The sequence below is a fragment of the Helicoverpa armigera genome, chromosome 5 (assembly GCF_030705265.1).
Source record: "Helicoverpa armigera isolate CAAS_96S chromosome 5, ASM3070526v1, whole genome shotgun sequence".
Classification (NCBI taxonomy): Eukaryota; Metazoa; Arthropoda; class Insecta; order Lepidoptera; family Noctuidae; genus Helicoverpa; species Helicoverpa armigera.
In genome coordinates, this window is record NC_087124.1 from 6,600,309 (window position 1) to 6,626,416 (window position 26,108).

Consider the following 26,108-nt stretch of genomic DNA (forward strand, 5'->3'; position numbering starts at 1 on the left):
ACAATATTGATGCGTCGACAATTAGTGTAGGTCCCACTACATCATTCCTCCCCTTTTTTTTAAAAAAAAAAATTTTGACAAAAGATTTTTTTTTTACACAAAAAAAAAAATATTCTTATCCAGTTACTATATAATCCAAGAAGTGCTTACAATGTTCACAAACAATATTATTAAATTACAGTCTCAACAAAAATTTGCTTACAGTATACATTTATACAATAACAACTTTGAAACAGGATGCTTGACGGGTTGTGCGATAAGCGCATGTTTGTCTCAGTACTACTGGCTTTGTACCTAATGGCCTAGTAATCAAAAGATACACCTCTCGTGCATGAGTGGTTCAAACTTATGTTCATTATTACAAATTGAATATCAAATACAGAGTAGAGAATCTATCTTCAAACAGGACAAAACGTGTGCGTTCGCGCAGCGGAATTTAAAGATTTTAATTATGCAGATAATTAGTGTAAGACGTCCTATAATTGTGTATGGTAAATAAAATTTGTGTATGCAGCCATTGTGGAGAAATTCACCAAAACAGATTCCGCTGGGCGAACGTTGGCGAACGTGTCCTGGCGGAACTGAATGAAAATTAGTGTGTAATAATTGAGTATGAATGAAATCAGTGCATGCAAAACTTCGGAGAAATTCAAAAACGTTTGGCCATTAGCTAGTTTTCATATAAAGCGCTCACATAGTGTAGATTTTACGTTTGTTTTGAATTTGTTTATATTTGTTTAAAAACAGCGTAAAATACACTTATTAGGTCTTAGTTCTTAAAGTATGCAGTTTGGGGTCTAGATTTTCACGTTTACACAAACCTTGTTAGTGTCTCCAACATGTTGCCAAGTATCAATGATGTTTCGTTAGTAATTAAAAGTTATAGGATATTTTACCATGAATAGATCACTGTTTACAAAGCAGTCGAATATCACGACGTTCTAAAGTAATTGCATGGTAAAATGTATGCCAATAATTAGTTTAATCATTCAACTATTCACTTGCAAAATTTCATATCATTAAATTCAGTAATTAAAGAAAGACAATATAATACTGACGGAGCATCGAAAACCTATATAATCCGACCAAGTTCGGATAGCTTGCCATATGTCTAAGCAACGTTCTTAACTAAAACAATTGTACAGTTGATAGGAAAAATAAAACAATATTTTGAATAATAATGCCACTATCTACGATAAAAATTAATCTTCAATTAACAAGTACTTCTATTTAAATATAAGTGTACAAAAATATTTATATTATTATTACTTACATAAATTACTTAACTACGTGATTAAAAATAACGTTAATAAACGTTACGTATTTTAACTAAAATGTCGTAGATAGTGGCGCTATTATTAAAAAATATTTTTCATTCAAGAAATGCAATTGTTTTATTTTTTCCTAACGCTTGTGTACGCAACTGTACCATATTAATAAATATACTAACCTTCCAAGTTAAGAACGTTGCTTAGACATATGGCACGGCCGCTTTTTTGTAGCTATCCGAACTTGGTCGGATTATGTAGGGTTTCGATGCTCCGTCAGTATTATAATTGTCTGTCTTTAATTACTGAATTTAGCATACATTTTACCATGCAATTACTTTAGAACGTCGTGATATTCGACTGCTTTGTAAACAGTGATCTGTTCATGGTAAAATATCCTATAACTTTTTAATTACTAACGGAATATCATTGATACTTGGCAACATGTTGGAGACACTAACAAGGTTTGTGTAAACGTGAAAATCTAGACCCCAAACTGCATACTTTAAGAACTAAGACCTAATAAGTGTTTTTTACGTTTATATTTTTATCTTTTAAACCCTACAACTTTTTCTTAATCTGTTTTTTAAACAAATATAAACAAATTCAAAACAACGTACGTAAAAATCTACAGCTCTCTATGTGAGCGCTTTATATGAAAACTAGCTAATGGCCAAACGTTCGCGTAGCGGAAACTTGAATTTCTCCGAAGTTTATGCATGCACTGATTTCATTCATACATAATCAATTATACACAAATACACACTAATTTTCGGACACATCTTTTCTTCTAAAGTCTATGGATGAAAGTTCCGCCAGGACAACGTTCGCCAACGTTCGCCCAGCGGAATCTGTTTTGGTGAATTTCTCCACAATGGCTGCATACACAAATTTTATTTACCATACACAATTATAGGACGTCTTACACTAATTATCTGCATAATTAAAATCTTTAAATTCAACAACATCCGCTGCGGAACGCACACGGACAAAACTTTGATTTTACCAATATAGAACTGTCTTAAACTAAGTACAAAAGTAACCTTTGTGTTATACTCTGTTCTCCTCTCTTGGCGTCATTGTGGCCGGCCAAACAATACAAACTATGCAGAATGTCCTACGATCGAAAACAAAATATAACACAACACGTCCTGTAACTACCTTAAATCTATGTAATACACTACTCATATTCGTCTATTACAGTTGCGGAACACTTCTAGAGAGTCCGTCTTGACATTTAATGTGATTACATACATAATAGGTAACATGAAATATACATAATTTAAGTATATTATATACGAAATACGTTAAAGGTAGTTATCATGCCGGGTTACTCTGCTATACATATTAAAAAATAAAATTACACGCTTGGCCTACTCGTACGAATGACCAAGAGTCTCCAGTACCCGACATGATGACGCCATAAAAAATATACATACATTCACTACTGTTTAACGTTCACTACACATTCACACAAATATAATATCACTTGAGAGAACGAGGGTTTTTGATCAGAATATTATTATCAAAGCACAACTTTGGCTGTTGACGGCGGACTCATTGTATGTTGAGGTTGCACAGTTTCGACCTTAATACTGGGTAAGGCTACAGAACTGGCTACCATTTCTTTCTTAGCCATTTCCTCACGCCTCTAATGAATCTTCGTTTCAGTGCGTAGGCAAATACCATGATTAACATTATTATAATAACTATCATCACTACGCCAATAATATTTAGCTTATTATGCACATGGGCCACATTAGATAAATTTTCGTTTACAATTACGTTCTCTTTCGTTTGATTAGAACCCATTTTGCTAATTTAGTCCACTATACTGATGTTTCGTCTCAACGTAAATGAAATTAAAAATCACGATACCACCATTTGAAACTAATTCCATTCGTAACCTACGGTATATTTTAGAGGGTACTAATAGTAGTTCATTGAATAGACAATTAGCTCTGTATAAGATACGGAGCTAATTGTCTAACTGAGGAGCTATTTAAAAAAGTGTATGGGGCGACGTTTTTAAAGTAATATATCTCTGTTGATTTTCAACCTACACCTTCTTTGCGTCAAGACAATTAATATATTTTTTTCCAAAGTGGTAACTGTTCGATCTGATAGAAACCAATATTTATTTTTTAATATTTTTATTTATGCTTAGTTCATGGAAATTTAGATAAAATAAACTGTAAAATGTACCATAAACATTGAAATTTGTTTTATCTTTCTAGCTTTAAAATCAATAGATATATTATTTTGAAAAAATGTCGCCCCCAGACACTTTTTTTTTTAAACAGCTCCTCAATTAACTAAGATATATAGCTAATTTTCTATTCAATTAACTACTATTAAATAAAATAAATAAATAAATATTCCACAACTATCACACAACGCCATCTAGCCACAAGCTAAGCAGAGCTATTGTTATGGGAACTAGACAACTGATAAACTTACTTATATATTTCTAAATACATACATATTATAGATAAATTACAACCAGACACAGAACAAATGATCGTGCTCATCACACAAACATTTGTCCTGGGTGGGAATCGAACCCACGACCTCTGGCATAGCAGTCAGGGTCACTAGATCAACAGGCCAGTCATATTAGTACAATATAACATAGGTTACATTATAGGTTCCTATCGGGGGCAGCTTTTGTTTTTTTTTTAGTTTAAGATTACAGTGTGATTTACATTGATTGAAAAGTAGCCCCATTAAGTAGTAGGCATACATAATTGGAGATGCTATGATTGGGCTCTCTGTGTAACGTACAATTTACCATCATGAGTAACATTGATATGACAAGGTACATATGATAATAAATTATCATGAAACATATATATCCTTTTCTTCACATCAGAATACTTGACTTCAAAACAATCTAAATGAAAATTAAAATCAATCGTCGATAGTAATGTAGTTTCAAAAATAATTTTGTCTTCGTTGTATATATAAAGATTATTGACATTCATAAATGTAACATTTCCGATATCATCATAATTCCCAGTTACATTATGAAGAAGAATCGTCCCAGGTTTATAAAGAATACTCTTTACTTTTGCCCATGTAACAGATACAAGAGATAGACTCGGGTCTAAATTTAAGTAAGATATAACAGTACTCCGGTCAAGTTTTGAGATTCTCTTTGTAACACCAACAGAAATAGGAGATTTCAATGAGCCTTCAACAAATATTTTGTTCAACTGCAACTGGTGCTTTTTAGCTAAGCTAAGAGTAATATTGCGTCGATTAAAGTTAGCTCGAGCAGAAATTTTTGAAACGCGATGCTTGGCCTCGTATCGCATACTCCAAAAGTTTACAAGTGGGCCAAATTTTAAAATCATTGAAGGGTAATGGACCAAAAAGTGAAATTTAGGTTTGAGGGTTTCATTACTTAATTTTATATAAAGCTCGTTGAGTTCACTTATTAAAAATTGTAATAAATTACATTTTTCTTTATTAAATATAGTACTCATTAATAAGTTAATTATGTTTCGCAAAGTTAAGTAAAGGGTCCAGTAACGGTCATCAGTTGGGACGTAATCGCCCACAAGCAAATTAAAGTATCTCACAAATGACAACATTTCAGAAGCTGATAGTCGAATAACATTATTTGTTATTATTTGACAAGGTCTACTTGAGCTGTCTGGACCAAAGTCAAAATGTTCCATTCTGTCATTCAAAGTTTTGAATGTGAAATATTTTAATTCGCTAGTATATTTTACAATAATAAATGACATGATGTACTTGGCTACGCCCTCTAAAATATCGTGCATTATGTCAACACCTAGTTGGTCAAATAAACTAAAGTTAGTAACTGAGAGCCATACACATTTTTCTTTGATACCAGTGTGAGATGAGGAGTTAAGTAGTAATTGGGCGTTGTAATTTTCAGAATTACGAAGCAAATTTACGTTTTCAAATAACTGATCTTTCAAGTTTTCTTTTGACACATTGCAAATACGGCATGGAAAGTTTGAAGAAAATGTTTCATTAAATCCGGCAATTGAGTGTATCCCAAGGTTGTCTCCAAGAATTAGCCCTAGTCTGAAATACAATTTGCCTTTATATTCAGGCACATCTATGTTCACACCAGTTTCTGATAAAAAATTTAATTCTTGTATCAAAGGTTCAAATATCACATTGTTTCCAAAAACTATTCTATCTGTGGAGTGAAATAATAAAGCCAGAAATATGTTATCTAGGGAAGATGTTCGGTCCGGAGGCATGCAAGCAACTGAAACATACACAGCTCCTAATTTGTGTATTCCAGAATGAGTTCCAAGTACATTTCCTGTCTCATAATCATCAAAATACATGAATAAAGGAAATACCAATTTACCATCATATTGTTCAATGACACTTCTCCAATAGTTACCTTGGACAAAGTTTTGCAAACAGTTAGAGTTCAAACCGTTAACATAATCGAATGTTTCTTTGATCACACCTTTGAGTGAAAAAAAATTTTGCAACACGAATCGAAGAGGTATTAGCTGCTCTGTACATTCTACTGATTTATATTTGACTACCCCTCGTTCTTTGATATTACACATTCTATTACCTATTACAACTTTTTTTGGTGGTATATAAGTCCCCTGCTTTTCTAAGAACCCAAGTCTTTTGAATTCAGTGTCAAACTCCTTACACTCATCTTTTACAATAGACAAAAGCTTTTCTTTAAAAGGTCTAATATAATTTCCTTGTTCAGCAGTTGTCGTTATTTCTGAAAATACACTTTCTATGTTTGATGTTAAACTACTACACATATACCTGTGTATGCCATCGACTACATCTTGAATGACATTTCTCGGAAGCAGAGGATTTGCATACAGGGATGAAATAAAATGAACTAAAGCATACTTGTTAGTTTCTAATGGGGGTTCAACAAAATTCAAGGAGATATTAGAATGTGAATACGAGGGTTGAAGAACTGATATATTACTAGTATTTTCAGAATGTGTATTATCAGAATCGGAATTTAATATCCTACCCCTAGCAGTAGCATGACTATGGTATAGATGTTTTCGATAGGTATTCCTTAAATGGAAAGAACGATTACAATCATCTTCAATGCAATGATAAACACTAAAATTTTGTCTTTCATGATTCAAAGAAAAATGTGTCATTAGGTTTGGTACACTTGTCAGGTCTTTCAAACATAGGAAACACTTGGGCATTTTAGTTTGTATGCTTATATGCGATTTATGTGATCAATGCTTGTTCTTTATGTTTTAATGCCGAGATCCGATATAAGTGTATTTACTGCAGTAAAGCTTTTATCATATTTCGTTTTTAACTCAAAAAGTACAGTTTGTACAAACTGCCAGACATGACGGGACTCTTTAGGATATTCAGCATTCAATACAAAAATCGCCTTTAAACAAGCTTCTACAGCTTTTGTAATAGTTGGCATTTCATATGTTATGTTATTAATCACTATGTACCTTGCTGTAATTGATTTATTCGGTGACACAACTGCAATTACAAAAGGTTGCATTTGAAGGCCCATTTCCATAAGCTTGTCTCTTTTTCTTGTTATCTCTACTGCTACCTCAGCTGGACTTGCGACTTGAGTTATGAAGCCTTCCAATACCTCTTGCTTTGATGGTCTCCATTGTGTCTTTTTAGTTGCTTTCTTTGTAGAAGTAACATTTGATGTGCTCATCAAAAAAGGTAGCGATGTTAGAGCGGCTAAATCAGTTTGTTCTTCATTGGACTCTGTAATAAATAAGAAAAATAAATAACCCTCTTTCTAGCGCTGTCAGATAACTAAATAACCCTTCAGGTATCTCCATCAAAGGAAGTAATCATCAATTATCATCATCATCATGTAAGTTACAAGGCCGATGAACGACCCGACAAGCCCTGGTTGCCAATCATCATCATGATTGTGATTCAGCCTGCATTGTCCTAACTAAACCACGAACAACATAAAAATCTTTCACCCAGTTTATTGTTTCCTGTGATGTGAACCGACAACCTATGAATCAAAAGTCAAGGCTGTGAATGACTGGACCATGGAGGTAGTTATTTTCACATAAAAACGGATATCATTAGTGCAAAGCTATTGCTGCTGCTGTTTATTTAGAAGAAGTAAGAACAACAAATATTAAAACGAAAAAACCTTATTCACTTACCATCAATCTCATTTATTAATCCTTTCTTTTTTGCAATGCTTATAAGTTTTGATTTAATTAAGGGCCAATTTTCATTAAACTTGTCTCCGTAGTCTGGGTACATTATCTTAAAATCCTTCAGTAACTGAAAATAAATGTTAGATTAACAGAAATCAAGTAGAAAAAAAAATTAAGTACCTAACTGTGGTTTCTAGTCACCATATATTACCAGTTGCCCTTGTTTCGAACACCACCTGAGGCAAATAGGAATGATTACCCACAAAGCAGGAGCAACTGGGAATATAGGATAAACTTCAAGGGCAAACTACTAACATGACTTACCAAATATATTCCACCAGATTGATAGCCTTATATTTTGTGAAATAATTTGAAATCGTCATATTTTTAGAAGCAAGATCGTTTAACCTTTCTTTAGTAGTAACTTCCCAATATGATTCTACCATTTGCCATGGATCACAGTTGTTCTGAAGCCATAATAACTTCTCTGATATGTCAACACTTTTGCTTCCTTCGAGGTGACTAATAGCTTCCTGTGCACTTGTACTGGGCCGGGGGGAATATTGCTCATTTGAGTTTGAACTGCTTGAGGAGCAACGTCTTTCAAAACTTTTAATAATTCCTGATTTGATAAAATCTCGGCGACGTTGTCGATATTGGTCTAGTAATTTTCCTTTTGCCGAAGTCTTTTGCAGCGGGCTGAAGCTTGCATATGGTATAAAATATACCGATGAACTTTCCTGTTTGAAGATTTTGCTTATTTCATATGCCAGTTGATAAAACCTTGAACTAGGAATTTTTTTCTCTGCATCGTTTTTCAGCTCGTGTGTAATTATAAGATTGCAAAGTCTTCGCCTGGCTGCATTATTCAAGAGACCCTTTTCTTGGTATTGCAGCAAAGACCTTGCCTTCATTTGATGAACTTAGGATTCCATATAATTCCTAGAAACATTTATATAATTAATAATAGAAAGAAAAAACATAAAATGTAAGGCTTTGGAAAGAATAAAATACAGTCTTAAAATAGTCAACTGTTCCTCTTTCCTCCCCAACACCTAGAATTAAAAATCTTAGCAAAATCCTAAAAGAATGTCAAAATAACTAACGCAATCATATTCCGGCTTGTCCTCTTCTATTTCATTACTTGTTTGAGACATTTCAGGGGTGTCCTCATCATCAGGTAATGTCTGTACAACTGGCAAATCTTCCACTGTATACAGCATTATTTGGTTGTTTGAGTCCGGAGTAGTATTAGTACACTGAAATATAAAATAATAACCTGATCAAACTCTAACATAGTTTTATATGACGACCACTGTCCGAGACAGTGACAGGGACTGATGCCTGAACATGAATTCCAAAGCACAGGAAACCTACTGACAGACAACAACCCTGGATTTGGTTCGCCTGCATTATCCTAATCAAACTGGGAACAACTTCACAAAATGACTTTCATGCTCTAAGTATTTTCCATGGGATTCAATTCCACAACCTCTGGATCAGGTGCCAAAGCCCCAAACCACTAGACCACAGAGACAGTAATGAAATTAAAAAGTAATCATTACTAACATACATACATGAATTATAACATATATACATGTTTTTATTAAATATTTTAATGTTAACTAGCAAATGTCACGCAATTTCACCCGTGTAGTTCCCGTTCCCGTACTATGGAGATAAACTATAGCCTATGTTACTCAGGGTAAATGTAGCTTTCTAATTATAAAAGGATTTTTGAAATTGGTGCAGTAGTTTTTGAGTTTATTCATTACAAACATACACACACACACAGAAATACAAATCTTTTCACTTTATAATATTAGTGTAGATTTAAATGACTAATTAAGTATTAATTATTGTTATTATTACTTACAGTGTTCTCAAAAGCATTTGACATTATATTGGTCAAAAGTTTGATTTGTGTCGTCAGCTTAGCCCGTGTCCAATAATTGGCACTAAGTCTTTCAGGTCAGCCTCTGACAACATTTGGAGAGTCTCCACATCAATGGATTCTTCTGAAATAATATGGATAAGTTTAGTCTTTTTATCTCCGCACTAAGTCAGTTAGTCAGCTTGTTTACTAGTACCACGGGACTTTTCTTAATAAAAATAAGAGTTGGTTGAGAGAGGACAGGCCCTAGGTTATGTAGGTGCGGGGGTCAGTGGTTCATCTTTGGGTGTGGTAGGTATGCAGTTAATAATATCATACACTAGGAAAGCAAAAGACCTGCATAAATAGTCAAACAATAGCTCATAACAGTCCATTGCTGAACATATATGCGTTCTCCTATACCTACTGCAGAGTAGTTACTGTCATAATCTTCATGTTTGGAAGAAAACAACTCCGCCCTAAGACGACCCACTGACCAAGAAAACGCTGCTACCCGTTTCCTGGCCTACGAAGGTACCTATTAGGCGGTAAACCTTGACATCAGTCGTCTTGTGCGACACCCTGATGTGTAGTAGTATGGTGCTTGCTTTTCTACTTTTCGGCAAAGTAGCACTACGCATCTAAGAAGAATGCAAAAGTGCATCTAACGGGAAATGCCCTGTTCAAAATAGTGATTTAACGAATGAAACACTATTGTCCTAATTATGTAAGAAATAGAAGTGAAAAACACTCACCCAAAAATTTTGGAATGTAAGCTTCCAATCCCCAAGACCGCAGATAGTCCGAGATCGTTTTCTCTGCCGCCTCGTCTACCGGCGGCGGCTCCATTCTTGAAATCTTCTTGACGTTGCTTGATGATATATGATTCATGCATAAAATCGAAAACGCCGGCTTTCCTGCTCGCCATAGACGATTGCACAACAGACACACATCCACTACCTCTCGCAACGCAACACGAAAAGAACAGGTTTCTACAGGTTCGTGACCGTTAGTGTTTTATGTAACCAAAACGTTTTGTTATGCGCAGCATAACTTTATTCGCCACCCATTATATTGCTGTATTATTGATAACCAAAAATATTCTAAAACCAACATAATCAATATTAGTTATTCTCAGCCAAATTTTTTGTTTATTTTTAGTAACTTTGCAAATCAAATCTCAACAATACTATTTAGCTGGTAACAAACTAATATAGCAGACTTGAAAAACAGCAACTATTCGTTAAAAAAATAGTTTTAGTTGGGTCAACTGTAAAGTCACAAGTGTGTAGATTATAGCAAAACATATTATGTTGCAAAGTGCCGAAACCGAATTTTGTATTGGATAACATAAAATTTTGTAGCTTATAACCAACTCAAATAACAAAAATATTTTTGTAAAATGCAACAGAAGCAGTTGATCAATACGTAAATGAAATTCGTTTGTCTTTTATCAAGGTTTGGTTATTTGTGAATTAACTCAACTAGTTTTGTAAAATACTTTTTTCAGTGTATTTCCAATTTTAACAATTATCTGAGGAGTGTTCTTTAATTTAAGTCTATTACAGTTTGATACGTCCTCTTAGCTGCCAGTAATCAAAAACATTCTAAAGGATTAAATGAAAAAAATCAACTTTAAAAAAAAGTCGTATCTCTGCGCAGATAACGAAGTTTTGAAGGCTCTTTCCACAACACTTTGATGGAATTTCAGTTATTTATTTGCAAAAGAGAAATAGACCTGTCAAAATAAATATGCCAGCACAAAGGTGCGCTTTTACTGGTATTTCCGCGATATTTTAATTTAAACATTGTATACGACTGTAGTGGGTACTACAAAGCTGTAATTTTTATGAATAAAGAGTATATTCATAAAAGGATTTAAATTTTAGTATATTTATATTACAATCTTTTCGTTCCAGAACCCATCATTTTAAAATGAATATTGATTTTATTTTATGTTGTTTGCAGAAATAAAATACGCTCGTACTCATCGAGTTACCCAAACTCGTATCTTATGTATGGCGATGAAGGGTTTAAATCTCAACCCCGGGAACACAGTTACCCAATCAAAATTATCAAATGATTGAAAATACCCAAGTACGCAGCTGAATGCTTCGAGAGTGAAAGAAATACGTAATCCCTTAATATTTTTGTGAAAGGAAAATAATCTGTAATATTGAGTAAAAGTAAGTATATTGTAAATCAAAAGTAAAAAAAGAGCTTTACATTTAGGTACGAGTTTTATTGGACGCGATTGCAGGCGCGAGCGGGTCCGCGTTACTTATCGGCTTTAGGTGACGTCGGATATTTGTCTGCCATGAGATTAGCTCATCTCACAGCTCTTATTAAAAACCTCCATTTGGCAAACATAGTATTATCTATACCAAAGCAAAATCATAAAGAAATAACTTTGCGGTAAAGATATTTTAAAAGGATGAGAAAGGAAAACTTGGAAAGGTGAAGTTTCCGTTAATGCAAGTACTTACTCAAGTATTATGTAAGTACCTATTCAAAGAGCCATCAGACTGACGTCTGTTTGATGCGAAGAAATTACCACTTTATAGATTTTGCCCTTTAAAAGCACAAAGAAGTATAAATGAAAAACTATTTTCGACATCAACTGGGTTAGCTTTTGGATGACGTCAATTCAGAAAAGTAGAAAAATCCCCACGTCAGTTCCGTCGTTTTTGTGTAAATGACAGGAGCTTTTAAATAAAACAAACAATGCACGAAAGGAATGATAAATGGAAATTCTTCACTAAAATATTTTTTGCCAATTTTAAACGACATTCAAGGATTCGTGTAATAGGGAATCGTTAGTGAGTACTACTAGCCATTTGTGGGGGATGTTTGGTTTAATCGTGTCGCGAATCAAACGCTGTGCCCTAGTTCCAAGTGTCTGTAATTTGTCATCGTGCTGCCGAGTCGAGGTTCGCTATGTCGTAACTAAACGGGACAACTCTATTTACGTAGGATCTGTTCCAACAACTCAACAAACTTGCAGTGTTTATGGTTCGCCCACCTGTCCCTCCGCGATAAACACTCGTCGGACAGCTAAGAGCACAATATAATTAGTAGCTATTTACACTGAACAGTGCATAACGACTACCATAAAATTACTCTTCAAAATAATATAGCAGTTGTATGAGATGTAATATTAGGATAAAACGGTTAAGGCAATGAATATGATATTTTTGTATGAAACAGACGAGCTTTTATGAACAAAATGTAAAAGTGGAGAATAAAGATAATTTGAGTAATACGAGAGGTGCTCGCTGCAGCAGGTGCAGATGGTAATGTAGCACAATGAAATCACATTATACATACATACGTATTATGCAAAACGAAACAATTGTACAAAGGGAAAATACGAGTATGATAACTGGAAAAATATGCAACTACTGAAAGAGTAAGAACTACGGTGAGGTATTCACGAGCGAAATAACTATGCAATAAGTCTCCTTCATTTGCCTCTGTATAAAGTACAGGTAAGTCTGCTAGTTCCTATACGTTAATTCCTTTTTAGTACCTAGCAGGCTTAGAGTAAGACCTTGTTACAAGATTTGCGAGCTATTGCGCAATTAAGGAAAACTCAAGGATCAAGGTATAAATAAAGGAGTAAGTAGGTTAAGTTCTACAGGTATTGTTAAAGTACAGAGTTGATATTATATCTGGATTGAATAGCCAGTGATAGTTTGCGAACAATGAAGGTTTGTTTCCCGCCATCAGAGCGTACCTCCGAGGTATATTGTGTGGCAGCTGAACTGGACGCTTCCGCGGAGATTGCTATCCGCTCCTCTGTAAAATGACCGCCACAACTTTGGCACGGATGCTGTAGCCTGAAGCTTCAGCCAATTTCCGATAAAACTGAAACTGCGCCCACTTAAATTTTACAAGCTTCTTCCTGAACTTTATAGTCGATTAATTTCGTTCTAAGATAGATTTATTACTCTGAGTTCTTCTCTACATTCCCGGTGCTATTCAATTTAATAATGTCTAACTGTTGTTATTACCGTCATTTCCCAATATCCGCAATTTTAGTGGTCGCTGTTATTAATCTGCGTTCACAATTTGAGAATCAAAATTATGCGCCTAGTTATCGAAACATTTCTACAAACGTCTATAATAGTGAACATAATAACATTAACCAATAAATCAACACAACACTTAATTATAATGCGATATATGTTTGTTTATTGACAAACGCTTAGTTTGGTTTGGATCGATACTCAGAAATCTATTAAGTTATTTAAATCGTCGTATAAGAATCGTATTTTTTTCATATGATTTTGCTATATAAGTCAAGTTTTCATTATTATGCTATGATAACATGTGGAAATGTATGTATATATTTTAATATCGAATTATCGATTATTAGGTACCCGTTCGTTGTGTCAATGTGTGCCTATGTTAAACGATATGGACAGATCATTTACATATTTACGCACAAAATATTATACACTCAAAATGTGTATGTACCTCTATAGTACCTAAAGCTAGCAACATAAATACCTAGTCTTAGAAAATAATTGAAATAACAAATGAACCAAAATAAATTCAATAGCTGCCAAACTATTGCGAACTACAAAATAATCCAGTTTCTAAACTAGACTCATAAGTAAGTTTGATCATTAAGTATAACGCTGAGGTTTGGTAAATTGAAATGTTTTCAGCGAGTTTCGATGCTGACCTTACCAAAAAGTATCGACTGAATTCTTTATGACAAATTGCTATTTTTATTTGAGGTCGAAACACTCCTAGTTTCAGATAACCGTATAAAAAATGGAGGCGAGGCACTATAACTTCTGCAAAGTATAATCCTTGTCAATGGAGACTCTTAGATGTTTCGCTAAGTCAGTATTTGTGAATGGTCGGTGGCCGTGGGCCGCAATATATTTCCTAAGATAAGCCCGTGAGGATGCGTCGTACGGCCCACTTTCTTACACAAACAGAGTCCCTTTCTGATTACATCTGTTGACTTACATGGCTCATGTGTCATTTCTCAGCTATAGACAAGGTAGCTTGTCTTAGCTGTAGGTGACCTTGTATTAACTATAAACATCCTTTATTAAGCTCATACTGTTCTGAATATAAACTATACATCAAAATTTACTAAATTTGTAAATTCTAACTGGACCTCGGAGCTCGTTACGATATACACTCGCAGTCATTCCACCAAAATCATGTTTACGTCATTTTGCGCGCCGAAGAACGCTGTGAAACGGAATGCAACAAGTGTCACAGACATCGGTACGGTACAAATATTGACACCGTCGCTCCGCTCAGGAAGTCTGCACCAAACGGTATTTCCTCCCGATATCTCGATACTATTTGATCCGCAATTTCGAAGGGACGGTCCCAAAGTACGTCGGCATATACGAATATACGTTACTTTATATTCACGGACTCATTTTCACCCCGAAACAATCCCGTGGAGGCTGATGGTAATTTGATTGGATCATCAACGCAAAATGGACTATCAATTGGTTTCAATGCAGTCTGTTTTAAAATTGATGATTATTGGCTCATGCATAAATATGTTTTGTGAATGCATTTCAAAGAGTTTATTGCGGTTTGGAGTTGGTGAATCAAACTGCCTAAACTTCCCTATTGTTTTGAACTTAGCATATATACATCATATCCACTACTAAATGGATAATAATATGATCTCAATCAGATACTATGTTATAATAGCCTAAGCATATAAAAGAATATGGAAGAATAGATCTAATAATATATCTATTGTAAGAGATTCCTTTCAAATATACTAACAAAAGAATATAATGTTCGTAAACAATAGAAAATTAAGATTACCTTCGTAATACATGTGGTTGTAGAACCAATACATCATATTTATGACTCACATAATAATGCGTATAAATAATTAATAAGTTTCAATTTAAGATACAATAGAAAAATAAGAGCATTAAAGAAAAACTAATATTATTAAAAGTTTTCTACTTTATTTCTTAAGTTCTTTGTTGCGATTGATCATAAAGGTCAAATTGGGTTTCTGTTGACAAATAATTTATATAAATATTGAATACTATTTGATACGATTTCACGTAATATCTGTACTATTATTTCAAAAGATTTTTGTAGCTAAGTATATATATCTTATTCGTCTGTGGCAACTACTTAATAAAACAAAGGTGGTATTTAATTTGTGTACACCGTTTTCAACTTACCATGTTTGATTTGGAAGTGAAAGGACTGAAACTGGAACAAATCTGCAACAAATGAAAAATCCCATTACTACTAGAAACAGTGTGGGTAATACGTGTTTGAAATACGGATTAAAACTAATTCAAATCAGAGATTACAACACGCAGATTAATTTTAATGAAACAATTTTCCTAATTAATTACGTTTTCAGGTCACCATGCGATATTGGACATCAGGTAGCATTCACTGTGAAGGGAAATGATCGACATGACCCAATTCAGACTCCTAGGGACAAACCGAACGCGGACGAATAGTTTCGGAAAAATTCAAATGCAAGGCACATGAGGACCTGCATCAATGGAGCCAGATGAAGATTATTAGATTAACTGGCAGATGCGAGCTTCTATTTCTAAGTTTACGTTTTGTTTGATGCAGAATTTTTCATTTCCAAGAACCGTACAAAGTCTATCGTGCATGACAAACTCGTATTTGATCTTTTCTGTGTTTGGATTCTTGTGCCCTTTGTTATCCAATTTATAACGACATGTATACGGCGAGATTTTTCATATATTACGTTACTTTGAAATAAAATGTTTGTTTTACATTTATTTACCTTTAGTTGTAAAACAATGTATGTTCCATTAGCAGAAGATATCAATAAAAGCTTGCTGAAAATCTTTTTAAAAGCAAATACATAATTTATTCAAACGTTATTATAAATTTAGTGAAGCTATAAAACGCAAAGTATCAGGTATTCGTAAAAGCATAGCTCCGCAAATATTACCTTTGTCAGTGCAGACTGACGCGAAATAGTTGCTCAGGCTTGTTTCTTCGGATCAGAAACATTGTTTGAGGAGCATTATATCCGAAATTATTTTTCAAGATTGAGGTATTCGAGATGTGCCTTAGTCACGCAATCTTCGTGATTCAGAAATAATGTTGCTTGAAAATATTTTTGAGAAAATATGATTTAGGTACTATAAATAGGGACTAGTTAATTTATCTTTTATGTTTAGAGGAACTTTAAGCTCTTATTGCTGCACAAATGCTTTCGAAGCTTGCCAGTATCATCATAAAGTGATCACGGACATTCGTACGTTGTGTTACAAAAATGGGAACAGGTGTAGGTAGGCACTACCTACATACACTAAGCGGTTGAGCATTATTCTTACGTCACGTATACGAAACACACGACGCGACATGTTTAAATATATACAAGTTTCCATGTCTTCTTTTTGTACTTATGCTTATTCTTACTGAGATAAAATAAAATATGAAAAAAGAAAATGCTGAACTAAAACTTTAAGTGTTAAGGGCTCTTGGGACGTTGTAATACGCGTTTTGTTTTCGAACTGTCACACGTGATGCGTAATATAATTAGAGTGGAATTTGTCCCGATATTGAGGTACAAGTGGACAAGTACCACCATGGGCTGATGACGGGAACAATGCTTTGTCCCACGCGAGATGATCGATCCTAGCCGGTCAACACTTCAGATGTAATTGACGCACTGAATTACACCTAGCGGTATTCAGCTGATCAAATTATAACGCCCACTGATAACCGGTTAAGCAATTAATATTATTTCAATAAATTAATAAAGATTGGTCGTTAAGATACTGTAGACTTCAGACTGCCTTTTATTAAGTCCTACATTAAAAATTAAAATAAAATTGTCGTAAATCTTTATTTTACTGTAATTCAATAATGTGAAATTCAAGCATTCTGAAAATTACATAGATGATTGATATGAAAACTGCTCGTGTATTCGTCTAATAATGTTAACTGGAATATGAGGTCGTCAAATTGGTCCCTTGACCCTCGGATGTCCTCTGTGATTTGTGCGAACCTATGTCATATCATACGTAATGGAATGGAATTCTACTCATTGTGTACTGCTATGAATGCAAAGCAAAACGTTCACCATATTTCGAGACCGATTTAATGCATTCCCTGTTGAATATCTTCTATGTGAGCTTTACAAATACAATATAAAAACCTCTGATAAATCAGCCTAACTGCAATAACAAGAAACGAAGGTGATAAAAAGTTAAATTGTATATGTAAATATTCACAAAACAGTTCGCCAAGTGATCTACCTCCGTGCGAAGTACACGTGGAACTTTTAAACATTGAAATTGATTTTCCCCGATAAAATCGAGTCATACCAAATATTATACTGCAATAACTTTGACGGTGGAAAGGGAAACTTTACATGGCTGTTTGTATTAATTTTAATGAAAACAATAAATAAGGTAAAATAAACAAATTAATATGAGATGCTCATGAAATTGTTGACTTAAGTATAATAACGATCTAAGCTCCACTCGGAACCTAATTGTTTTATCGTATGTTTGATGTAAATTAAGTGTAACAACCTCAATTGAGAATCGATGATCAGTAAGCAATTTCCAAAACGGCAATATAAGCCAAGCACCCACAATGATTGAATTTACGACCCTCTCTACAAGACCCTAAGTACATGCAACCTCTTCGTCGTCAACACCAACTATTGTCCCAATTAATCAGTACTTAATTACAATACAATATTTGGTGGTTAGCATCACAATATAAACTGTACTCTACAATAATACGATTACGGGGTGTATAATAACATAATAATTTAATAATTATTGGAATTATTGGATGGCGCGTACGTGTCCCGCGTGGCTATGAGAGCCCGTGCTACGTGATAGTTGAGTTAAATGCACACTAGATAATCCTAGTATCAAGCTATTACAGCGCTAATTACTAACAATTATGCTGGATTTGTGCCTATTGACAAATTCAGGGCTTTGTTCGCGGTACAATGTCTGAATAGCACGCAGATTCAACGGTGATAATGGAAATATGTTGGATCCTAGTGTAATAATAACACGACACAATTCAGAGATCGTTTAAATGATTATAGGACATGTGTTAAACTAATGTTTTTACAGGTTTGTTCCTTGTAATAAAGTGCCAAAATACATTACCTAAACACGTGTCGAGTGGGATTTATCAAAAGTTTTAAGGTAAAGTGTTTCAGTGAAGTTGCAGTTTGTACGTACAACTCGCTTGGGAAATCTGGTTCGACGTGAAATTCTTAAGAGCCAGCCGGCTGTTCGCGCCGCCCGTAATTTGTGTTGCAGTCTGTTAATGACGTAATAACGCGTAAACCGCAGTTACAAAACTTCATTATTATTACAGGAGAGAAAACTTGCTGAAATATAAATCAAAGTTCCTATGGGTTTATCTTTATTCCCACAACAAGCAATTTAAATTTATCTTTATGTACCTATGCTCTTACACGTTTTCTATTAGTATCCGCTCAGAAGTTGAGACTCCTCTCAGAAAAAACATGTTTAAAAGTAGTTTTTCGTTCATTGATATTTCTGCATAATAGCTGGAAGCTTCTATATTTAGTAGGATTACATACAGCAGACACCCAGACATTTCCACGAATGTTAAGACGTAGGTACGAACTAAATCCTAGTACGAACATTGTTTGTATTCATATTCCTAAAACAAACACAGACATGTTATTACAGATATGATGATCCAGTACTTTGACACTATTTTGATTTGGTTCGTAAATATGAGTGAAGATTACAACAATGTTCGGTTTAGAGACGAAACTTAATAGCATTAGTATCAACATATTACAAAGTTATGGTGATATAAAGCTTGTTTAATATTTCATGAATGTTACTGCATTCAATACGTTGTTTTACCCTTTCCCCAAATAATGGTACTTTATTTCTGGCATGTCTTCAACGTGTCAACTGTCTGTTTTTGGCTTCGTATTCACAAAAGGAAGCAAACTGTCACTTTTCATATATTCTCCGTGTTTCGCCGAAATAAATTCATAACGTTACGTGTTCTAAATAACTGAATTTACGGTGTAAACGCGTGTCTCTGTATGTTTTCGTAAACGTTATCTATAAGAATTCGATTTTATTGGTATTCATAGTTGCTATTTGAAAATAGGTAGTACCTACAAATACAATTCTCCTTGACGTTGACAATGTGTCGTCCTAAAAAACATATTCCAAGAGATTTACATACTTTATACTGAACTTAAAATAAATTAATCATTTACTGATTTTCCTATTCCGCCTCTCTCTCAGAGGCTCTTACAACATTTTAAGTCTTCTTTTGAAAGGCAATTCGTCAAGAGGCTAATGGTCTGCTAAATTTTTAACACGAGTTAATAATCATTTTAACAAATTGTCCAAAGAAAAACCTTTTCCAGATAGACCAGTAGGAAAATTGTAAGCAGATAAGTTATCTTCGTAGGCGAAGCTCTATTGAGTAAAATTTTAAGATATCGCAAAGATCGACTTTTTTTTTACACTCGCCTACTTACGGAACTCAGTCGTAATAAAAAGATTATCTAATGAAGCGTCAAAGTTACTTTCAGTTAATGTTACCAGTTGGCAGATACTTGAGTTCCGATAACGAACATTACGAAATAATCCCTTCAGGATTTGAGGATAAAATCAGCAGGGACATTAATTTTACCAAACAGCGCTGCAATTTTCAATACCGTTATAAAAATGAAAGATTAAAATATGTTAGGTAAAACTGGATAACATTTCAAAGTTTAGAACAGTCGCGAATTTTTCAGTAAAAGAATAGCAGGTATTGGTACGCCCACAGGCCGCCGACCGAGCCACTTGCGATACACGTAACTCTTTTCACGTCGCATATTTTTTTCTCGTATCAGTTCATACAAGCCGAGTACTTTTGCTCGTTTTGTTGCTCATCACATAGGTACACGGGCATTCAAGCGTTCTGTTTACGTGCATCAACCGCATCGTATGAATACACTGTTGTGGAATAACAACTCATATTTATATAACTCAGAAATTATTCATACCGCTTGAATTAAAATGTTATGAATTCTTTGAATTTTGAGCTCCGGCTACGCTGAAATTAGTGTTGCGAAAATTCTTCAGTTACTTTTTGAATTTAATTCGAGGATTGAAAAGAAAAGTTGGATAAGTCAGCATTCGTTACATTTCACTTGTCGTATCTGATCCCCCGGCTTAACTTAGGTGCTTCGCCCCTTGTGTTTCAAATCCCTTGATTATTTATGTTAGCAACTAATCTGCCCGAACTCGTACGGTGTGGACCCCCTTGTATAGGGTAGACTGGGTACAGTTGTGCCAATTTTCGTTTGATCACCAATAATTTTGTTATTTTACTAATTAGCTCCCAGAATAGGAACTTGTATCGCAATTTGGACATTTGTGTACGTAAAAACACTAATATATTGTTCCTTAATACAATGTATTACTCATAAGATCAATTTTAAAAAAAATGGGAAAGTGTCACAACCGGCCACATACCAAGGGCGGTTGGGACACGCATAAACATATATCAAAATGGTCTATAATATCTTTTATTGTAGAAATGTTTAACCTAATAAGCTTACAAACATAGTTTTAACAATCAACAAAACAACATTTACTCTGTTAAAACTTGTAGCTGTAGAAAGGCTTGTAGCTTGTGCTACACTTACGAAATCCCTTGTTTCGCTTCTTCATCGGCATCTTTATATTTTTTTACATCATACTGCTCTCTCCGGTCTTCCACAAACGTATTCTGGACATCTAAAAGCAAAAAATAATAATATGAGATTTTTATATGTATAGATATTCGTCACAACCGTACCCAAAAAAATTGTCACAATCGTACTCAACGCATCATTTTGAAAACAAAAATTCGCCATGATTTTGCCAAATACTTTACGTAAAAAGAAATCACTTGTAATTAAATATTAATGTCCAACTTTTAAAGAAAAAAATAACAAGATAATCTATCTGTTTAAAAATAACAGAAATTAGGAAAAGAAATCGAACAAAAATACTTACTTTTGATTGTTGAAAAGCAATGTGGGCTCCTGCTTACGTCAACGTCCTGCGCCGGCTAACGCAATATTGGGGAACGTGTTTAGGCTTGTGAGCCACGTCTTTCTCCCTCACACCCCTCCCCCGTATTACGTATAGTTTCGTTACAATTGCGACTGTCACTACCGTACCCTGGCACAACCGTACCCAGTTTACCCTACACTGTATTACGTATTAAAGCGCAGGTAATGCTTGAATATGTTAATGCAGTGAATAAAAATAATCAGTAAAACTTTCACAATCAGAATCGCTGAGGTTTTGCATGTTGAACATCAGTCACGAATGAGATGAAATTTAAACATAGCTGGCAAAAAGACAGCGCCTTCACTATCTACACCACCTGGCTTATCATAATAACACGTGCCATACCTTCTCTAGAAATACTACCGAGATTTACGTGCCGCCACAATCTTACAAAAAGGTTTTCCTTATCTTCCTGTAAGAAATACTATAATTTTCAACCCTTCGATAACAATGTTAAGAAGATATATTACAAGCTTCAAGTACTTTAGATAAAGCCTAGAAGGCTGAAGACTAGGTTACCTTACGCACCTTTTGCCTGTGTTTGATTAATTAGCTGGAGTTTTAATCGAATGAGTCGGCACATTAATTTTGCTGACGTGTTCTGCCTTGATTACTCCTAATGTTGTGGCCTGCTTACTCTAAAATTATAGTAGTTAGGATAAGAAATAGTAATTTACCTGTAGTTAATTTTAGATTTAATATTTTTGTTAATCACTCTAACTTTGCCGTTTACGCTAAAAATATATTCAGTGCCATGTAATCGTAATTTGCAATTGTAATTAAACAAATGAACGCACTAATCACAAAGCACATAACTAAGTATTGTAGGTTAGTTTGAATGATTTGTTTAATTTACAGTAAACCTATGCTGTGTTCATTAGATTACAATGATAAACAACCTTACATTACCACAAAGGGTAGTTTCCTAATCTTCGTAAGGGTCATACAACATTTAATTACATCCCCATAATAACCAAACTTCAAAATCTAATATAACATCGTCAAGTCTAATCTGATTCGAAGAAAACGTCAATATGATGTGTAACAAGGGCCTAACCTTCCGACGACATAAGCCTTTGAAAATATATTAAAACAAGTAAGTGTGTAGCTGTGTCATACGCATAAGAACATACGAACTGTCTTTGCACGTGTAATGTTGCAAGATAAAACTTTTATTACGAAATGGTGCTAATTGCAATAATGTGTTAGTGAGAACACGCTTTCTTCATTACGTCTGAACATGCACCCATCCTCAGCTGGAATGATACCCGTCTGTCAGCGACAAGCTCTTTAAAATGAGGAACAGAAATAACAGATTCTTAATAAACACATGTTTGTTTATGTAAAACAGAGACGTGTAAAGCGGATTGCTGTGTGTGACACACTTTCAAAATATCATATTAAAGCGATGTTTAACATTTGATAAATGTTTGTCGTAGTCAATTTTAGGCTTCGTAGCAAAGATTTTCGTAGTATGTGCGTAGCGACTACGCCATTTGTAACGTCGTACTAATAACTAATCGTACTAATGAAATTCGACGAAAATACCTAGGTATACTTGCTTGTTTTCTGTTATACTCGACTCAATAAATCTCAGGTATCATTAGGTTCAATACGAAATGAATCTATACCTGTCTGACAAATGAATTGATATCAGAGTGAAATATCATTGGTTGCCCACGCTATTGTCGAAAATGTATACACGCACGTTATAATCAGAATACACGTACAGATATAGATTAATTAAATGGAGCAATAGATATGAATAATGCGTTTCTTTAAAAGCGAAGACGAGCCTTTGTTTATGGTTAACTTGTAACACAAATAAATTATCTACATTTCTCCGAATAAATACAACAAAACTACATAATCAGCGTTATCATCAAAATCAACGGCGAGCGGTACAAACAATATATCTACAACAATGTCAATAAGGCTGTTTGTACCTCCGTTTACTTTACAAAGAACAACACAAATGATAGATGTCTGCGAACGCCGGGAATTAATCCATCACCAAAAACATATACTTGTATAGACATTTAACATAAGTAATCCATTATTTGACATATACAAAGGACATTTTTACACTCGCATTACTTTAACCGGTCCAGTGTGAAAGGTCAAATAAAATACTTTCTGTGAGACGAGAATCTTTCGTTTAGATTTTAAAATTCCATCAACCCAATTGGTTCTAGAGAGGCTTAAATGTTTAAGTGATCCCCGAAGAAGATGTCTTCAGCCCGAAATATTTTAACTTCCGTGTATTAAAGTTTCTCTGAAACTTTCCAGTTAAATCTTGATTATATCATTTGCGGAATCCCCGAGTTTACCCAAACTACCCCTAACTGTGGTAAAAGTACATAGATTACATACGTCATACCTATACAATTTGAAATGTAACTATATTGCCTTATTTATTTCATGTTGACCCACAGCTGAAACATAAAAAATATCTAATATTTTATCCTACTATTACCATAAAATATTTTGTTACTTGAGACAGGCTTAGTTTTCAGTCCCACAAAGCTTCAATGCTGATTTGTTTGTAAAATAAATTGAACCATTTCTGTTACCTACGTCAAATAAGTATATCGTCGTAATAAGTATAAAAGTAAAAAAAATCTCATTGACTATTTAGTTAGATGATACAAATTCCACATGTATACCGCTAATATACGTAATAAGTCTTCTAAATTAAATTAAAAAAGTAAATTTCTTTTTTTATCTATCTATCTATTGTTGAAAAATATGTAATATAGATTTTCTAAAGCTTTCTTTTGCTGTGCCCTAACAGGGTCCATAATTGTACCTAGCTTTAGGCCCATTCAACACCTATTCTAACATTATGGAATGCAAATAAATATATGAATGGGCTCGTACTAAATCTTTCATTTCACACGAAATATTCTCAATAATACTTTTATAATCGCCGTTAACCCTTTTTATCTTGTTAAAATATTCAGCATTTAGGAGTATTAAGTGTTGGAGGCAGCTCGGGCTTACTCGACACCGTTTTTCGTCGAAGACTAGCTTCGGTAGTTTCGGATAGCTGATTGAACTTTGTAATAAGAGCGGTCCCGTCCGCGGTACTCCGCGTAATTATACTCGAGTGTAAACTCAAAGAAGTGGGACGGGAAATCAATTTGTTTTTAATACTCCGCTATTTACTTTAAATAACTATTTTCTTTGACAAATCTAGTTTGGTACTTTGTTCGTAGGTAAGTAGCCTTTAGTAAACGAGTTGCGTTTTACAAATAAAAAGGTTAATACTTCTAGAAAAAGTAAATACCATTGAAGTAATTAAGTATATAAGGTGCCTTCGATTCGAAGAAAAAGAAATAGACTAAGATCAACCTTTTTATACAACTCAGAGCCAACAGAGCTCATTAGTATGTGCCCAATATAAAAAGTTGATTCATAGATAAGGATTAGCGCTTCTTAATGAATCGGTTGTTTAGTGCTGACTAATCTGATGATAGGTGCGCAGCTGACCACACCAGCTTAGATTGATGGCCCCTTGAGGGTCTTCGAGTCCTGACTACTCGCGTTTACATATACGTAGGTAGTTTCGAGTGCAAGGTCCGCAGACAGACTATTTTCTTATCGTTTAAGTTAATATCATAATGGATTCATTTAAGTACTAGAGAATCATAGTATCGCCGAGACTTTGTTAACTTTACATTTTCAAAAGGAAAAGCTTTCAGTGTAGTTATTAAATTAATTAGCTATTTTAATTAATTAATAATTTAGTTTGAAAATTACTCATATTTTGTTAGGGATTTAAAAACTATTTTAGTAACTAAATATTCGTAAAGTTTGGCTTTGAAAACTATTTGGTTGAGGCTATGCCTGGACTGTACAAAGCTTACCGGATGCTTATGGTTTCCAAACATTTTCGTTCCGGAATTATTTATGACTCACGTAATATTTATGTAGGCACCTTTAAGTTACTTTAGTACATAATACTTTGCACGATTATTTGTAGCAACCCTTAAAACAGAGGGCACGTGAGAGCACTTATCTACTTATTTGTTTTGCATCGAAGAGGGCTGATAACATTTAGAATTATTGACGCGTGGCAAGAGTTCCACAACTCTAATGAACCTGTACACACATCACATATCACGTTATATCAACATACTCGAAATATAACAACGTTTGCCAACACCAAACAATCCCTAACTGCTAATAGATAATAATTGTTAACCAATTTCAAATTAACAATAGGCACCTTTGTTTCGCACGTAATGAACGGAGGTGACGCTAAACGATATCGTAATTAAGGCTCAATTAATCACCCCGAAGCAATTTATTCAATAACTCTTAACGAGTCTGTCCGGTTCTTTAATAGAGTGCTCTCAAAGGTTTAGACTTAACCAACTATTGGCTTTATTAGGATAGGATTACAAGGTGCAAACTGTTTGGAGATAATAACGATGTTAAGGGTGGCCTTTAGGAATCTTGTTTCCAAAATCGATTATGTAAATGGAACTTTTAAGGCTGTTATGTAAAAAGTTGCGTGGAGAATACGCCGCTGTAGTTAACCGAATATCGTATGTCGCTTATTGGAATAAATATGGATCGAGCGTTCTCTTCGCAGGATTATTTTGCAATCGAGAACCGCATTAAGATCGCCCTTGTACTGCCATTTAGAAACTCATTTTACCAAAATCTACTTCGTGAAAGGTATCTATTGAATTATTAATAACAGCTCAATATTAAGACGTTGCTGAAAATG

At 34.2% G+C, this 26,108-nt stretch overlaps 1 protein-coding gene and 2 long non-coding RNA genes across 5 annotated transcripts in view; all 3 read right to left on the reverse strand.

The window, feature by feature from the left end:
- The window catches only part of LOC110370568 (diuretic hormone 45), a 56,725-nt gene that overhangs the window by 11,356 nt on the left and 19,261 nt on the right, over positions 1-26,108 (reverse strand). For all 3 annotated transcript variants that reach the window (XM_021326438.3, XM_021326447.3, XM_021326455.3), the window contains exon 2: positions 15,476-15,517. In XM_021326438.3, the coding sequence (XP_021182113.1) occupies positions 15,476-15,478 (3 nt within the window). In that variant the 5' untranslated portion in view covers positions 15,479-15,517. The remainder of the gene's footprint in view (positions 1-15,475; positions 15,518-26,108) is intronic.
- LOC135116910 (uncharacterized) lies at positions 3,507-7,760 on the reverse strand. Its single transcript, XR_010276482.1, has 3 exons — positions 7,739-7,760; positions 7,418-7,541; positions 3,507-6,998 (listed from the first exon to the last, which is right to left on the reverse strand). It is a non-coding gene; the product is annotated as an uncharacterized LOC135116910 (long non-coding RNA).
- LOC135116944 (uncharacterized) lies at positions 20,823-21,505 on the reverse strand. Its single transcript, XR_010276515.1, has 2 exons — positions 21,311-21,505; positions 20,823-21,049 (listed from the first exon to the last, which is right to left on the reverse strand). It is a non-coding gene; the product is annotated as an uncharacterized LOC135116944 (long non-coding RNA).